The sequence below is a fragment of the Pristiophorus japonicus genome, chromosome 6 (genome assembly GCF_044704955.1).
Source record: "Pristiophorus japonicus isolate sPriJap1 chromosome 6, sPriJap1.hap1, whole genome shotgun sequence".
In the NCBI taxonomy this organism is placed as follows: Eukaryota; Metazoa; Chordata; class Chondrichthyes; family Pristiophoridae; genus Pristiophorus; species Pristiophorus japonicus.
Window position 1 is genome coordinate 89,755,507 of NC_091982.1, and position 19,282 is coordinate 89,774,788.

A 19,282-nucleotide genomic window follows, 5' to 3' on the forward strand; every position below is an offset into this window, starting at 1 on the left:
TGGCCATTCCCAGGGAAATGCAAGATGAAATTAAGCCGTTTCACCGATGCAAAGATGAAATGTCCATCCAGTTGGATTGTCCCTTATGGAGTTAATCGCGTGGTTTTGCCAAAAAAAGGCAGGGAAATGTTTATACGCGACCTACACAGTACTCACCCAGGCATTGTCATGATGAAGGCAGTTGCCAGGTCGCATATTTGGTGGCCCAGCATTGACTCGGACTTGAAGTCATGCGTGCATCAGTGCAACACTTGCACCAAGGGAGGCTCCACTGAGTCTGTGGTCACGGCCCTCCAAACCGTGGTCCAGGATCCATGTAGATTTTGCCGGCCTCTTTCTGGAAAAGACGTTTTTAGTAGTAGTGGATGCTTACTCCAAATGGATTGAGTGCGTAATCATTTCATCCAGCACGTCCACAGCCACCATTGAAAGCCTCCGGGCCATGTTCACCACCTATGGCTTGCTCGACATCCTTGTCAGCGACAATGGACCGTGTTTCACCAGCTCGGAATTCAACGAGTTTATGACCCGTAATGGTATCGAGCATGTCAGGTCTGCTCTGTTTAAGCCCGCGTCTAACGGTCAAGCAGAGCGGGCGGTCCAAACAATCAAGCAGAGCATGAAACGTGTGACGGACGGCTCCCTGTAGACCCGCTTGTCTCACATTCGGCTCAGTTACCCGACGCGACTCCATTTGCTCACCGGGGTTTCCCCGGCAGAATTGTTAATGAAGAGAGCCCTCAAAACCAGGATATCCCAAATCCACAAGTCCACCCGGTTCTTAACGATCACATGGAAACCCGGCGACATTGGCAGAACATGTACCACAATCGCACGGCTATTTCACGTGACATTGATGTTAACGACCCTGTGTTTGTCCTGAATTACAATCATGGTCCCAAGTGGGTTGCTGGCACTGTTTTGGCCAAGGAAGGGAATAGGATGTTTATAATCAAACTGTTAAATGGCCGAACATGCCGAAAGCATTTAGATCAGACCAAATTGCGATTTACTGACAATCAGGAATGACTTGAAGAGGACATCACCATCAATGATCCACCAACACACTCCCAACCAGCAATCGACCTCATTGTCAATCACAAGGATGAACCCACCATTCTTGACAATCTGGTCAGACCAGCCACGGTGCAGTGCAGCAATGGTCCGACCAACTCACACACGATAGGGTTTGAACTTAGACGATCAACTTGTAAATAACTTGCACCGAAGACTTTGGCGGGGGAGTGATGTTATGTGTGCAACTGTGTAATACTTGCCACCAGAGGGTGCGACTGTTGGAGTCCTAATGGTCACCTGCACAACGTGCAGGGCCAGTATAAAAGGTTGGCTGCCATGTTGTTTAGGCACTCTGGAGTTGGAATAAAGAAGACTAAGGTCACACTAAGTTTAGCTCACAGAACTCAGCCTCGTGGAGTTCTTGTATACATAAGAGGGGAGACTAGAACTAGAGGGCATGATTTTAGAATAAGGGGCCACCCATTTAAAACAAAGATGAGGAGGAATTTCTTCTCTCAGAGGGTTGTGAATCTGTGGAATTTGCTACCACAGAGAGCCGTGGAAGCTGGGACATTGAATACATTTAAGACAGAAATAGACAGTTTCTTAAACGATAAGGGGATAAGGGGTTATGGGGAGCGGGCGGGGAAGTGGAACTGAGTCCATGATCAGATCAGTCATGATCTAATTGAATATCGGAGCAGGCTCGAGGGGCCGTATAGCCTACTCCTGTTCCTATTTCTTATGTTCTTATGTTCTAATCGAGGAAGACCTGCTTCCACTCTAAAAATGAGTCCTTAGGTGGCTAAACAGTCCAATACGAGAACCAGAGTCCCTGTCACATGTGGGACAGATAGTCGTTGAGGGAAAGGGTGGGTGGGACTGGCTTGTCGTATGCTCATTCCGCTGCCTGCGCTTGGTTTCTGCATGCTCTCGGCGATGAAATTCAAGGTGCTCAGCGTCCTCCCGGATGCACTTCCTCCACTTAGGGCGGTCTTTGGCCAGGGACTCCCAGGTGTCAGTGGGGATGTTGCACTTTATCAGGGAGGCTTTGAGGGTGTCCTTGTAAAGTTTTCTCTGCCCACTTTTGGCTCGTTTGCCGTGAAGGAGTTCCGAGTAGAGTGCTTGCTTTGGGAGTCTCGTGTCTGGCATACTCCTGTGAAGCGCCTTGGGACGTTTCACTATGTTAAAGGCGCTACATAACTACAAGTTGTTGTTGTTGTAATGACACCTGCTCCAATGGTTTCTTATTGGATTCATCATTCTGCTCTCCAGAACCTCCTTTGGGTGCTGGCATGAACAGCTTTCTTTGCAACAGCAAAGCAACTTTAACATAGCCATTTCCCAGATGCATCCTCTGGATCTGAAATGAATTGAGATTGTGTACCAGTCTTTTCAGTCTTTAGGGAATAAATCAGTAAAACATGTTGTTTTTGGAATCCAAACTCTTCAAGTGGAACCAAAGTAGTAACAAAGGTACTTCATCTTTAAATCTATAATTTAAGCTGACAAGAGCCAGATGATAATATGTTACACTACAGCTTTACTTGTTTGGTTTTTGTTTGTTTCCTTTCAAACTCTGATCAGAAATCACTGCAGGTGTCTGCGTTAATGGAGTAAAAAAACAAATATAGTTAAGCAAACACAAAGGTGTCTGTGCTGCTCTATTTGCTATGGAAGAAATCTATAAATACAATATAAGTATATGTTCCTTACATTTGTTTTTTTGCGAATTTAATAAGTGTTATCAACAATGGATGGAGCTGAAGACTGTTACGAGAAATAAGGTTGGTTAAAGTTGACCAAGGTGGTCGCTGTCAGCATAAAAAGACCTGAAGAATTTGTACTTTGCACAACTATTCAAACCAGAGATCCCTCATGACCGACTATATGCCCCAGCAGCCTTGGTCCAGCACGTGTTGGATAAACCTGCAGCTGAACTTCTTTCTGCAATAGGAAAGTTCCAAACGAAAACCCGAGTCTAGATTTTATCAGCCAACGGTTTTCTGGTGGGAAACGACCCTGGTGAGTTAATTTCCCATGGCCCAGAGGTTGTCAACCGAGACCAGGTCAATGGCGGACTGGCTGCCACAGCCGGGGCAGGAGTTCTTGTGTTTCGAGTGAGTTTGAGTATTTGCCAAATACTGAATAAATGACAAAGGGGGCAAATTTGCCATGCGGCCCAATTAGGGGCGTTAAGCAGCTGGGGGCGGGACTTTCTGCGCCCGGTGCAGAAGTCCCGCCCCCACCGCTGAATTGTGCTTACTGCCCCTCAACGGAAGCGGTTCGCAATCTCACATGCTCCACTTCCTTTCGGGGCGGTTCCCAGGGCGCTACTGGGGCAGGGAGTGAAGCACTACACAGATGCTCAGCATAGTGCTGCCGGGCTTCAACGCCCTTCCCCTTTACTTCAAGAGAAGGGCCACTGCGGACTCTGCAAGGCCTCTAAACCAATAGGTCACAGAGCAGCGTGAGAGTGGGCCTGCAGCCAGGCACCCAGAACGGAGTGCCGGGCTGCACGACGGCGGCCAAGAACATGCTAGGGTCACCATAATGGAGCTGACGCGAGACTCTGCAAACCAGTAAAAAATGTTGGCATGGGGTGCTGGCGCCTGCCCCTTTAAGTCCCGTCCCGAGTGCGGATATTGGCCACCTTCGCGACCCGCGAAGCTGGCATTGACATTCGCTCACGTCAGCCTCATGGCCCACATAGCAATTTCCCGTGTGTTGGGTAAGGGGTTGGCGTGGGATGGATGCAGGTGGCGATTACATCATCATCGGTTGCGTGGCGGCACAGGGTGTTACCTGCGGCACTGCCATGGCAGCGCCTCCACAAACTCCCGGGCAATTTCCTGGGTATTGGTAACGACCCCCTCCGAAATGTCTCTTCTGCCCCGTTAGCGGGCCCCCGGAGGGGCTAACGGGTCTCTAAGAAAGGGGGAATTTCACCCCCCCCCACCCCCATGCCCCCGCAAGGCTTAATTATTTGTAGCTTAATTGAATCCAAGGATATGGGTGCCAAACAGGGTCACAATATTGTCTCACCTGACATATATAGATTTTATAAAGTGCTAACTTTAGTGATGGTTATAAGCAGGCATAGGTTTTCTGAAAAAATGTATATAAACAGTTCCACCCTTCTACCAATAATCCCTGCTATCTCCATTCCTTGTCTTCCCAAATGTAACTTAGATATGGTTACTAAGCCATGGAATTGAATATTTGTAACTGAATTGAGTTTTGCTTTATTATAAAAGAGATGATTGAGCAACATGGTGGCTGAGTTTTTTCCATAAAGTAAACAGTGTACTAAACATATTTCATTTGTCGGCCGACCATCCAATTCTTTCTCTGTCTCTGTGCAGTGATTCAGTCGCTGCTTGTCAATGGAGACGTGCTCACTCTGTAAAAGATACTGTCAACAGCAGTGAGAGCAGCCATAGAGGTAATTTTGTGATGCTCTGCTACTGACGTGGAGCCTTGCTGGAAATAGAGCTAAAGCACTGAAGGTCCAGTTCTTCAACTGGCACACCTCTCTAGCAAAGCTTCAAAAGATTAAACCTCATATATTTTAATAACTTCCTCCAGGTTGTTAATGGAAACTGAGAGACCAATTTGGGCTAAGTGAGCTTCCTTAAGTGAACCCTGAACACATGTTCTGGGGCTGCTGGTGGAGTGGAAGCCCCATTGTTTTACATTGCAGAGTGGATTCAGCAGCAACTGAGAAACAGTTGCATGTGTGCAGTTATTTAATAGTTTCAATGATTATTTTTATTTTCTGACCAGGGATTCAGCAAAGACTCCTAGTGTGATTCTTGGCTATGTGGCGGCAGTAGCGTTATCTAATGCACTCCTGGGCCCCAATCATTGCACTAGATCCGTGCAGCAGAGCTAGTCTCCAGTTGTCTTGGTTAATCCTTGCCATTGGTCCAAGACCTAGCTCTGTCAAACCCGTGTGGTGGCTGGTGTGCAACGGCCACCACATGTTAAAAAAATCCACGCACTGGCATCTTCCACCCTTCAACATGTAGTTCGGGACCTGGAATATTAGGTCCTTCATTGAAACACCTGTGAACTCATCCCTTTTTGACGTGGAAGCAAGTCATCCTCGATACGAGGGACTGCCTATGATGACGATGATGATCCTAATACATGTTACAGCACCCCCATGATAGTCAAGGCTGCTGTTTGCTTTGCAGTAACACTGTAATATAAAGGTGGTATTTGGTTTCTGTTAACTTTAATGCAAGGATCGGCTTTTATTTATGATCAGCACCAATGTTACCCCATGATAGGCAAGCAGAAAACATAGTTTAAGCAGAGTTACCGAGAAAATGTCAACCGCCACTAGCAGTTAATTGTTTCACTCTTCTGTATAGCTCTGCCTATTGCCCTAAAAGGAGCCAATGGAAATTTGCCCCACACAGCCCTTGGACTTGAACTTAACTTGATCCTGCAAAGGCGTTGAGCCCCAAACCCCTCGAGGAATCCAATCGCAGGAGACAGATCTAAAAATGTTTGTGTAAACACTGTTTAAAACTAGTTTGAATTCACGGCGCAGCAGGTGAAAGTGAACCGTGAGTTCTACTAATGTGTTTCCAAGCAACAGTGGAGCCCTGAATGGTGACGTGACTTCATTACTCTCAGGACCCTGCCACCTGCATGAAGAAGCTGCTACATTTGTATCTGAACTCTCCTGTGGTATCATTAAGGCAGAATGGAGAGGCCCAGGATGATGTGGGAGTCTGTGGAGTGCGGACCTCCCCTCCGCCCTCTCTTACTTCCTGGAAACAGGCCGTAAGGTTTTGCGATTCTATTTAACTCCATTCGTACAGAAGAGTTTGGTTAATGTCAATTTTTTTTAATACGCAGCAATAAATCCTTATGCAGGTATGTTGAAATAAAAACAAGCTCTTGATCTCCATAATGCTATGCGAAGGTTCACCAAAGGATTTAACCTTGAAGTTGTCTCGAGGTATCGAGACTTCTGCACACATTACTGTTTGTGCTTATAGGTGCCACAATTTATTTGAAGGAATTGCTGGTGTTGAATATATACCAAGAGATTTATCTGACTCCTTCGGGAAAAAGCCAACACATTAACATGTGCTACAAGTAGATGAAAAAGTGACATATTTAGCAACTGACATACTATTTCTACTGTGGGCCAGTAAAGGGAGTGTGTGGCTCGAAAACAGCTTGGGATTGATCTGCCAGATAACCTAATTAAACATCAACGGGTGCACAGATCAAATATAATTGAGGCCTCTAATATATGAAAGGGAAAGTCAGCGATTGTGGTTCCATTCTGCAAAAAGCCTGACAGATCAGTGTACATCTAAGGTATCTTGCATCTGTTGTGGATTGGATGGGGGTTTATCAATGAGAAGCAGGCTGTTCTGAGTAAAACCGCTCCTTATCTTGTCCATTCTGCCCAGTAATGATGAAAACTGGGAACTTGTTGCACGTGGCCCATTGAAAGCAGGTGTCAGAAGGTTTCTAATGTCAATGGGTTTGAATGACTGTTTCCTGTCAATGTTGAAAAGATGGCATTCTCTTCACAAAGATTTTTCTTTCCGAGAATTTATTAGTAATGTACACATCAGCCAAACAAAGTTCATGTGACATTTACATTTCCTTTATTTATTGGCCATGTGGCAATTCCTTTGAGGACCTTTCTCCTAGCTGTCTCCAACTTCCTTTATCTAATTACCTCTTTGAGTGTTTTGTTTCTAGTTCAGCATCATTATCTGTTTTGGACTCTATTTAACTGGAGGTTAAATTCAGATGGTTAAGTTCAGATATTGCTTCCGAAAATATGCTGCTTGCGATTAAAAACTGAATGAAAGAACCATCTTAAAATCTACTGGCAGCAGAACTCAATTTATTTATTACCACAGCTGATGTGTACAATCTTAATATGTAAAAATGTGGTTTTGTTTAAAAGTGCTAACGCTATTAAGTGTGTTGGTGTTTTACAGTTAATTTGATCTCTGCATGGATTGTCCCCATTTTATTCTTAATGTAGTGACTTCCTGATACGACTGGGTTATTCTGCTGACAAATATTTTTTTGCCAAGTGATGTGCCCTTCCCGTAGCCTAATCCACCAATGCAGTAACAGGGCATCAAATTCACATGTTAATTCTGATGAATCCACTGTCTCTTTGAAATACCAATTGGTGCAAATTTCAATCTCCTAAAGTCTGCCACTTTGGATCCAGAGCTGGGTTCCAGAGCATTCCCAAGACATGCCTTTAAATAGGCATAGTCCCTTCACTCCCAAATCCCAGTGTCTAAAAACATGGATGCCTTTTTCCTGAATTACTGACACCCCACAACCAGCTTGCATCCTCACATAGTGCTTTTCTCTATCTATACTTCAGTTACTGTTTGGGGACTGATTGAATAAATCTGCTGTTTAAAAAAAACACCTTCTGTAGGTGTGTCACTGAGCCATTGGGACAAGAAAGATCCTTAGTCCATGCTATGTTGGTTGATCTCAAGCAGGGGGACAGTGGGACTTCCACAATGGGATGACAATCCATGTTTCCAGGCAAAGGAAAACTAGGCCTTACTTCCCTCTCTTTGCTATCTACTGGGCCCTGCTATAGCTGTGCATAAGTGGGCTCAGGGTGAAAGACTTGTATTTATATTGTGCCTTTCATGATCTCAGGATGTCACAAAATGCTTTACAGCCAATTAAGTACTTTTGAAGTGTAGCCACTGTTGTAATGTAGAAAACACGGCAGCCAATTGCACAAAGCAAGGTCCCACAAATAGCAATGATTCATCTGTTTTAAGTGAGGACAGGGCATCATCGTTCCTACATCACAACAGTGATGACAATTCAAAAGTATTTCGTTGGCTGTAAAAAGCTTTGGGACATCCTGAGGCCATGAAAGGCGCTATATAAATGCAAGGTCTTTCATTCTTTCATATACCTGGCTATATTCATGATACAGACTCACATATAAAAATGAGTTCGTAAAAGAGGAAATAGCAGAGGCCTTGACCATTAGTTTCCAGTCCTCTTTGGATATGGCATGGTGCCGGAGGATTGGAGGACTGCTAATGTAGTACCCTTGTTTAAGAAGAGAAAAAGAGATAGGCCATGTAATTACAGGCCTGTCAGCCTAACCTCAGTGATGGGAAAACTATTGGAAAAAATCCTGAAAGACAGGATAAATCTGCATTTGGAAAGGCAAGGATTAATTAGGGACAGTCGTCATGGATTTGTTAAGCGAAGATCGTGTTTGACTAACCTGATTGAATTTTTTGAGGAGGTAACCAAGAGGGTCGATGAGGGTAGTGTGTACGATGTAGTATATATGGACTTTAGCAAGGCTTTTGATGAGGTCCCACATGATAGACTGGTCATGAAGTTGGATCCAAAATTGGCTCGGAGGTATGAAGCAAAGGGTAATGATTGATGGATGTTTTTCTGATTGGAAGGATGTTTCCAGTGGGGTTCCGCAGGGCTCAGTATTGGGTCACTTGCTTTTTGTGGTATATATCAACGATTTAGATTTGAATATAGGGAGTATGATTAAGAAGTTTGCAGACAACACTAAAATTGGCTGTGTGGTTGATAATGAAGTGGAAAGTCATGGGCAGCAGGAGGATATCAATCTACTGGTCAGGTGGGCAGAGCAATGGTAAATGGAATTTAATTCAGAGAAGTGTGAGGTGATGCACTTTGGGAGGGCTAATAAGGAAAGGGTATACACATTAAGCGGTAGGCCACTTAATAGTGTAAAAGATGAACAAAGGGACCTTGGAGTGCTTGTCCACAGATCCCTGAAAGTAGCAGGCCAGATGGATAAGGTGGTTAAGAAGGCATACGGAATGCTTGCCTTTATTGGCCGAGGCATAGAATATAAGAGCAGGGAGGTTATGCTTAAATTGTATATAACTTTGGTTAGGCCACAGCTGGAGTACTGCGTGCAATTCTGGTCGCTGTATTACAGGAAAGACGTGATTGCAGTAGAGAGGGTGCAGAGGAGATTTATTAGGATGCTGCCTTGAATAGAGAATCTTAGTTACGAAGACAGATTGGATAGGCTGGGTTTGTTCTCATTGGGTTGACAGGAGACTTCATTGAGGTGTACAAAATATTCAGGGGCCTGGACATAGTGGATAGTAAGGGTCTATTGACATTGGTGGAGGGGTCTATTACGAGGCGGCATAGCTTTTAAGGTGTTTGGTGGAAGGTTTGTAGGGGATTTGAGGGGGGGGCTTCTTTACGCAGAGGGTTGTGGGGATCTGGAACTCGCTGCTGTCTGGAAGAGTGGTGGATGCAGAAACCCTCACCACTTTTAAGAGATGGTTGGATGGGCACTTGAAGTGCCGTAACCTGCAGGGTTACAGACCTAGAGCTGGTAATTGGGATTAGACTGGATGACCTTTTGATGGACGGCGCAGATATAATGGTAATGGTATACTGCAGGGAATTGAACACGGCCAGGGTGATCTCCTGAACTTGTTTCGATCGCCTGGATGGGTCAGAGAGGAATTTTTCCAGATTTTTTTTCTCCCTAAATTGGCCTGGGTTTTTATCTGGTTTTTGCCTCTCCCAGGAGATCACATGGCTCCGGTTGGGGTGGAGTGTAGAATGTTTCAGTATAAGGGGTGTCGCAGTTGTGTGAGACGGACTGGTTGCTCTTTGCCTTTCCGTCATTGTTCATAGGTTTATATGTAACCTTTAGGGCTGCGGATCAAGGGCCGTGCGGCTCTTTGTCAGCCGGCGCAGACATGATGGGCCGAAATGGCCTCCTTCTGCGCTGTAAATTTCTATGTTTCTTTCTATGTTTCTATACAAGAGGCAAACCACTGTGAAACCTAACTGTGGGAGCAATATATAGGTGGTGTAAGGAGAAAAAATTGAAGAGGAAGAATTTTTTTTTAATTGCTCCTACTCATGTGTGTATGTATATACTTAATTCATTGTGTTTCCAGATTTGCAGAATCTTTTTTTAATTTTAATTATTTTTGTAATGCCACATTTTTTTCAGTTGGTCTTAGCACAGGAACTAAGCTAGAGGGGCAACGACTGCGCAGTGGCAAAAATCGAGAGGACAGGTCAGGGAAAGTGGCAGCTATGTTTATGCCTGTTTGACACTTCTGAAAATCACATGTGGTATCAGTGGGCGGGTCTTGCAGATGTCAAGAGCATAAGCATTTCATATGCATATAAATGACACCAAAGTTTCATTACCGCTCAATGAAGTATAGGATGACTGCTTGCACCTTTTTATCTTGTAGTCTGGTTCATTAACCAGCCAATAATGATCCTTAATCACATCTGTGTGTTAATAATCTAGTCATAAAATGTGGGAATGAGCTGATGGGGGAATCTTACTTCAACTATATTAGTCATGGAGTTATAACAAGAACTAAAGTTGTGTCTATGGATATTTTCTGTCAGCTTCCAAACTAATTTAGAGCAAAATGAGTGCAATGCCATGGCAGACAGCTTGACAGCAAGGTATTGGGATGTCTGGTGACCTGTATTTGGAGACCTGTGCCTGTGTCTGGTCATTATCTCTGTTTAGACAAAGTATAGATGGCAGCCTTGAAATTGCAGCATAAAGATGAGGAAAGTAACTTAAAACAGGAAGTAAATAATGGTCAGAAATGACAAAGTTAGGAGGCTGTCTATGTTGGGATAATAATCCAAAGTTAATATTATAAGTGAAATGATCCTAGAGCTCACCTTACATGCCTGGAACCATCCATCCTGATGCACTGACACACATTTATACACAGCTTTAGGGTGAACCATGCTAGACTCATGACAAGACAGCATTTGGGGTACACTTGAAAATATTGCCCCTGCGCTTGCAATTGATTGTGCCAAAAATGTATGAATATCAAGGACCATCACCTCCCACATTCTCTTCCGTCCCATTATTTTCGGATTCGATGACCAAGATCACTTTTTTTCCCCCTCTTTTTCTTTGGATTTACAGAAAAAAACTTAGCAATAACAAGGCCATCGATATATACCCACAGCAAGCTGGTTACCACTTGCAGATCAAAAGAGATTATTACAGACACAGCTTTTGGGGGCTTAGATTTTGTTATCAGAGTCATTTTATGTGATCAAAGAGAAAATTTGTTTTTTTTTAAATAGTTTCAGTCACTTCATATTAATTTGATTTCATACTTGATAAGACTGTCATTTTCTTGGGCAAATTGAGGGTAATTATCTCCATGATTGACTTTCTGTGTATGAAGCGCTGCAGATAGCTGAATGGAATTACCACCATGTGTTTGAATATTAGCACAGTACTCTTTATATTCCAGAAAATCCATTTACTACTGTTGTTAGTAAAATATGGAAATGATTACAGGCATAATTCCAATTATCTTTAAGTCTCCATGACATAGAATTTTTACAGCAAATAATTGTACTGACATTACATGTTAACAGTGTCCGTATAGTAACACGCTTTTGTGAAAAAGTTGAGTTGCTCTGCTGCAGGTACTTGCACAGAATCTTGAGTGCCTATTAACAGTATTATTTTTTCCTTTGTTAATATAGTGAAAAGATTACAATTGCAGCAAGGGCTATTAGACTGGTTGAATTGGAAAATTGGTCCACTAACAAGTGATAGACTGGGACTGATTTAAAAAGAATGCCAAAATGTCAAATGCACAAAAAAGGGTATTCTGTTCTAAACATCGAGCAAACATCTCTCACCAATCATCAAATCAAGCTTTGATTGACCTCATCTTTTTAGACAACTTTCCTACAAGGAATAATCTGAGCCATGGCCTTTAAAGAGATAGGGTACGATAGCAACTAAACATTATAATACTCAGTTCTAACGAGAGGTCAGCGACCTGAAATGTTAACTCTGTTTCTCTCTCCACAAATAATGCCTGACCTGCTGAGTATTTCCAGCATTTTCTGTTTTTATTATAATATATTGATTCCCAGATTACTAAGCCTTGACTCTTGCCTCTGAGTAGAAGGTCCCACTCCAGGAACTTGAGCACACAATCTAGGCTGGCACTGCAGCTCTACACTATCAGAGATATCGTCTTTCGGATGAGACATTAAACTAAAGCCCCGTCTGCCCTTCAAGGTTGATGTGAAAGATCCAATGCACTAGTTGAAGAAGACAAGCAGAGTTCTCCAAGATATTTGTAATGTGTTTGCTTCATGGGTTCATATAAACATAGAAACATAAAAATTTACAGCGCAGAAGGAGGCCATTTCAGCCCATCGTGCCCACGCCGGCTGTCAAAGAGCCGCGCAGCCCTTGGTCAGCAGCCCTCAAGGTTACATATAAACTTATGAACAATGACGGAAAGGCAAAGAGCACCCAGCCCAACCAGACCGCCTCACACAACTGCGATACCCCTTATACTGAAACATTCTACACTCCACCCCAACGAGAAGCAAAAACCAGATAAAAATTTAGGGACAAATAATCTGGGAAAATTTCTCTCTGACCCATCCAGGCAATCAAAACTGGTCCAGGAGATCACCCTGGCTGTATTCAATTCCCTGCAGCATTTACCATTATATCTGCGCTGTCCAACGAAAGGTCATCCAGTCTAATCCCAATTACCAGCTCTGGTCTCTAACCCTGCAGGTTCCGGCACTTTAAGTGTCCATGCAACCATCTCATAAAAGTGGTGAGGGTTTCTGCATCCACCACTCTTTCAGGCAGCGAGTTCCTGATCCCCACAACCCTCTGCGTAAAGAAGCCCCCCCGTCAAATCCCCTCTAAACCTTCCACCAACCACCTTAAAACTGCGACCCTCATAATAGACCATTACTATCCACTATATCCAGGCCCCTCAATATTTTGTACACCTCAATGAGGTGTCCTCTCAACCTCCTCTGTTCCAATGAGAACAAACCCAGCCTATCCAATCTGTCCTCATAACTACGATTCTCCATTCCCGGCAGCATCGTAGTAAATCTCCTCTGCACCCTCTCTAGTGCAATCACGTACTTCCTATAATAAGGCTGCCAGAACTGCATGCAGTAGTCCAGCTGTGGCCTAACCAAAGTTTTATACAATTTAAGCATAACCTCCCTGCTCTTGTATTCTATGCTTTGGCCAATAAAGGCAAGCATTCCATTTGCCTCCTTACCCACCTTATCCACCTGGCCTGCTACTTTCAGGGATCTGTGGACAAGCACTCCAAGGTCCCTTTGTTCATCGACACTATTAAGTGGCCTACTGCTTAATGTGTATACCCTTTCCTTATTAGCCCTCCCAAAGTGCAACACCTCACACTTCTTTGAATTAAATTCCATTTGCCACTGCTCTGCCCACCTGACCAGTAGATTGATATCCTCCTGCAGCCCATGATGTTCATCTTCATTATCAACCACATAGCCAATTTTAGTGTTGTCTGCAAACTTCTTAATCATACTCCCTATTTTCAAATCTAAATCGTTGATATATACCACAAAAAGCAAGGGACCCAGTACAGAGCCCTGCGGAACCCCACTGGAAACATTCTTCCAGTCACAAAAACATCTATCAATTATTACCCTTTGCTTCCTACCTCCAAGCCAATTTTGGATCCAATTTGTCACTTTGCCCTGGATCCCTTGGGCTTTAACCTTCATGACTAGTTTACCATGTGGGACCTTAACAAAAGCCTTGCTAAAGTCCATATGTACTACATCGTACGCACTACCCTCATCAACCCTCTTGTTTACCTCCTCAAAAAATTCAATCAGATTAGTCAAACACGATCTTCCCATAACAAATCCTTGCTGACTGTCCCTAATTAATCCTTGCCTTTCCAAATGCAGATTCATCCTGTCTTTTAGGATTTTTTCCAATAATTTTCCCACCACTGAGGTTAGGCTGACAGGCCTGTAATTACTCAACCTATCCGTTTCTCCTTTCTTGAACAAGGGTGCTACATTAGCAGTCCTCCAATCCTCCGGCACCATGCCCATATCCAAAGAGGTCTGGAAACTGATGGTCAAGGCCTCTGCTATTTCATCTTTTACTTCGCTCAACAGCCTGGGATGCATTTCATCCGGGCCTGGGGACTTATCTATTTTCAAAGCTGCTAAATCCCTTAATACTTCCTCTCTCACTATATTTATTTCATCCAGGACATCACACTCCTCCTCGATAGCAGTATTTGCATTGCCCCTTTCCTTTGTGAAAACAGATGCAAAGTATTCGTTAAGAATCTTACCAACATCTTCCACCTCCACACAACAATTACCCTCATGGTCTCTAATAGGCCCTAACCTTTCTTTAGTTACCCTCTTACTCTTAATATATTTATAGAACATCTTAGGGTTTTCCTTAATTTTACTGACCAAGAATTTCTCGTGCTCTCTCTTAGCGTTCCTAATATCCTTTCTAATTTTGCCTCTTAACTTTCTATATTCCTCTAAAGATTCTATAGTATTTAGCCGTTGGTATATGACATAAGCGTCCCTTTTTTCTTAATCCTCCCCTGTAAGTCCCTAGACCTCCAGGGGGTTCTAGAATTATTTTTCCCAGCCTTTTTCTTTCAGGGCACATGTTTGGCCTGAGCCTTCCAGATCTCCTCCTTAAATGCCTCCCACTGTTCCGACACTGATTTACCCACAAGTAGCTGTTTCCAGTCCACTATGGCCGTAAGAATTCATAGCAACACATTGCTATTAAGAACTAGTTGGTTTATTAACAAAGGTTTAACAATCACAATACACATTACCAGTTCATCCACTAGGCTCACAACTGCACATCTTATTGCGGAAGACGCTAGACCCAACCGACTGGGGTTTTATTGAGCCTTGTGAAAATCATGTGACTGGCTCAGCCACTCACAATGCAACAGCTCTACAAACCTGTGAGCATACTCACAAGTACATACATACATTACAATGTTCTAGCCAATATTTACCCCTTAACCAACACTAGCAAAACAGATTATTTGGTCATATTTCATTGCTGTTTATGGGAGTTTGCTGTCTGCAAATTTGCTCCCGCACTTCATACGTTAGAACAGTGACTACACTTCAAAAAGTACTTAATTGGCTGTAAAGCACTTTTGGACGTCTTGAGGTAGTGAAAGGCGCTATAGAAATGCAAATTGTTTCCTTATCCAGTAGATCAACCATTAATATATTAAAAGTCTTGTGTCTGGAACATATCACACTACAAATGTGTCTGGAATACACAAAATAAAGTCATTTTTCTATTGCATTTTATGACCAGCTCATATTACTCAGAAACAAAGTAAAAAGAAACAGTTCATCACTATGGGCCCAAGTTTCCACATGATTTGCGCCTGATTTTTAGGAGCAACTGGTGGAGAACGGACTATCTTAGAAATCGCAATTCTCCACATTTTTTTTTCTGCAGTTCTAGTGAGGTAGAACAGTTCTACTTTGGAACATAATTTTTTCTTCAAAAGGGGGCGTGTCCGGCCACTGACGCCTGATTTGAAAGTTTCCGCAGTGAAAACGTACTCCAAACTAAAGTAGAATGGAGCAAGTGAAGATTTTTGTAGAACTGAAAAAACCTGTTCTACACATAAAAAAATCAGGCGCAGGTTACAAATTAGGCGTCCAGAACGAGGTGGGGGGGGGAAGGGAAGTCATTAAATTCTACAATCCATCCTTATTTATACTTCTACAAATATTATACAAATAAATCCAACCTGAATAAACATTTATAAGCAAAGAAAAGATTAAATAAACCATCTTCCTACCTGTGTGAAAGTGCTTCAGCCATCGTTCGTTGCCGCGGGGGGTGGAGAAGGAAACCGCCGCTTGTTGCCGTGGAGGGGAGGGAGGGGAAGGAGACAGTGGTTTGTTGCCGCCGCGGAGGGGAGGGAGGGGGAGGAAACCGCCGTTTGTTGCCGTGGAGGGGAGGGAGGGGAAGGAGACAGTGAGAAGGCTGCAAGAAGCCTCAGTGCTGATGGCAATGTGCTTTTATTAAAAAATGATCAAAAATTAAACAGCTACAAAGAACTACAAAAATAGCCGAGTGCCAATGTTTCCTTCACACTGCGCGAACGCTGCAACGCGCACGCGCAGCGTTGCCGGCAGGAAAAAAACTAATTTAAATAGTACCCGCCCCTCCCACTTACAAAATCGGCGCGAGTGTAGGCTCCGCCCCCTGGGCGCCGCGCCAAACAGACAAGGAGCTGCAAAGCGCTCGAGAATAGCGTGTTTTTTTTCTGACGCCGTTTTAGGCGCGAAAAACGGGCGCCCAGCTCGGAGGGGCGCCCGTTTTTTTATCCTGTGGAAACTTGGGCTCTATATACTTCGGTAATTGGCTCAAAATTTGAAAATAACATTTTAGCAGTATTCATTTATTTAATTGTCTCTCACCACTTATATCATATACTTCCACATAGCAACCAACTCACCAGGAGCAACTCTATGAGAGATCTACTTATAGTTATTAAAAGTTAAAGCTTTGCATTCAACCGTACCCTTGCAAAATGCAGACAGTGTTTTATTGATTATAGAGATATCAGCAGTTGGTTTTACAATGGTGATTGACTGCTAAGATACTGAAAGTGTTTACTCTCTATGGAGATACTGACAGCTTTCGATTGACTAGGCAGATACCAGCAGTGTTTATTGACTGTGGATATACCAACAGCATTGAACTGCAAAGTTACTGCTGGGGTTTATTGACTGTGAAGATACTGACAGAGTTGATCACATTATTAATGCTGAGTTATATATGTGTGTGTTTATGTCCTGATCATACACCTATGATTACTAAGGAGGACAACTAGGCCATTAGTTTACTGACTGTGAAGGTACTGATTCTGTCTTCTCCTTCTTAGGCAGTCCCTTGGAGTCGAGGATGACTTGCTTCCACACTAATATGAGTCAAATGTGGGACCTACAGTCTCTGTCACAGGTGGGGCAGACAATGTTTGGAGGGACGGGTAGATAGGATGCTTAGATTGTTGTACATTCCTTCCATTGTTTGCGCTTGGCTTCTGCATGCTCCCGGCGAAGAGACTCGAGGTGTTCGACGCCTTCCCGGATACTTTTCCTCCATTTTGAATGGTCTTGGGCCAGGGATTCTCAGGTGTTGGTGGGGGTATTGCACTTTTTCAAGGCAGCTTTGAGGGTGTCCTTGAAGTATTTCCTCTGCCCACCTGGGGCTCAATTGCCATGTCGGAGCTCTGAGTAGAGCGCTTGCTTTGGGAGCCTCGTGTCATGTGGACGATGTAGCCCGCCCAATAGAGTTGGTCGAGTGTAGGCTGTGCTTCGATGCTGGGGATGTTCGCCTGTTTGATAACACTGACGTCGGTGCGTCTATCCTCCCAGTGGATTTGCAGGATCTTGCGGAGGCAGCGCTGGTGCTGGTATTGTCTGTGACAACACTGTTTATTCAGCAGAAATTCTTTGGTGATAGGTTCCGTTGATGTGATTCCAAAATATTAAGTCCAGAACCTAAAGCCAATTTAAAAAGTTAGCCCTCCAAAAATGTCCCTCTCCACAACATTGCTTTTAGATTTCAAAATAGAAACACATCTTACTCTAACTTAGAGTTACACAGAGACCTTTTTTGTGTTGAATACGAGATAAGTTCGGGTACCTGAAAACGTAAAATTATTTTCTGATGCCAAACCATTTGTGAAGAACAAAATCAATAACTTGAATGGAATATATTTTGACTTACTTTTGCCAATTGTTGCAATACAGGAGAAAGATCACATGTGTGCCCCAAGCCCTGGCAATTGGGCCCTCAAAGCTCAAGTAGCTAGGTACTTTACAGCCTTCCATACTCAACATTGAGTTCAACAGTTTCAGACCATAACCACTGCTCCCATTTTTTTCAGACAGCAACTATTGGTAATGATTCTGTTGTCACTTGCAGCTTTTCTAAACCCATCTTTGTTTCTTTACTTGTCCCATTACCATCCCATTTTGTCTTGCACCATCATCCCTTTTATCATTTAATCTCTCCTGCCTTCCACCCTATCACAGAACTTCCCTTTTGCTCTTTCCTCTCCGACTTTCTCTGCCTCTGTACTTGCTTAAAATCTATTACATCTCTAACTTTTTCCAGTTTTGACAAAAAGTCATCGACCTGAAACATTAACTCTGTGTTTCTCTCTCCACAGGTGCTGCCTGAACTGTGGAGTATTTCCAGCATTTTCTGTTTTTATTTCAGATTTCCAGCATCCGCAGTATTTTGTTTTTGTATTAGCTCAGCTTCATATGCACTTCTATTTGCTTTTATTATTTGCTGGTGTGTCCTGTTTTAATTCTGTGGGATTTGGAAGCGCTGCCTTTAGCATTTTTGCCTTGTTAGTAGCTAAATCCTAAGTTAAAACATCAAGATCAGCATCTTGGTGTCTGCACATTAATGGTAATCTGGATTTATGCTTTGTGTTCTTGGAAGCAAATGCATCATTAGTCCATTAGTTAATTGTTTAATTCTGCTCATGTCTACCAGCAGTAATTTATCTATTGGCTGATCCATTGGTCAGAATTTCTTTTTAAAACAAAGCTCTGTGGTGAGTTGTTTGATCAGGAAATATGTTCTCATCGGATATTAACTGACCCAAACTCAACAAATGCATCTGGACTTCAAGTTTCCTGAATCACCTCAAAACTGCGGTCAGTTTGGATTCTCATTGGCTACTTAAACGGACTTTGAGGCTAAAATAAATGACCTTTTTTACTAATTCTGACATGATCAAGAAATAAGTGAAAGTTGGTATAGTTTTTTTTTAAATACTGGTATTCATTTATTCACCTTTTAAGGCTACCTTGGCTGATGCAGAGAAGTATAATCTAAGACTGGAGTTGTTTTTCTTGTTGAGACAGTTCAGAAAGCACTTTGTTGGTCAGTCGGGGTTTTCATAGAAACATAGAAGATAGGTGCAGGAGTAGGCCATTCGGCCCTTCGAGCCTGCACCACCATTCAATGAGTTCATGGCTGAACATGCAACTTCAGTACCCCATTCCTGCTTTCTCGCCATACCCCTTGATCCCCCTAGTAGTAAGGACTACATCTAACTCCTTTTTGAATATATTTAGTGAATTGGCCTCGACAACTTTCTGTGATAGAGAATTCCACAGGTGCACCACTCTCTGGGTGAAGAAGTTTCTCCTCATCTCTGTCCTAAATGGCTTACCCCTTATCCTTAGACTGTGACCCCTGGTTCTGGACTTCCCCAACATCGGGAACATTCTTCCTGCATCTAACCTGCCCAGTCCCATCAGAATTTTATATGTTTCTATGAGATCTCTCATCCTTCTAAATTCCAGTGAATACAGGCCCAGTCTATCCAGTCTCTCTTTA

The 19,282-nt window shown here is 43.2% G+C and overlaps 1 protein-coding gene across 1 annotated transcript in view; it reads left to right on the plus strand.

The window, feature by feature from the left end:
- LOC139265737 (protocadherin-11 X-linked-like) overlaps window positions 1-18,152 on the plus strand; it is a 578,096-nt gene extending 559,944 nt beyond the window's left edge. Inside the window, exon 4 of the mRNA XM_070883063.1 lies at window positions 18,096-18,152. Within this exon, the coding sequence (XP_070739164.1) occupies window positions 18,096-18,106 (11 nt within the window). The 3' untranslated portion in view covers window positions 18,107-18,152. The remainder of the gene's footprint in view (window positions 1-18,095) is intronic.
- Window positions 18,153-19,282: the final 1,130 nt, after the last annotated feature.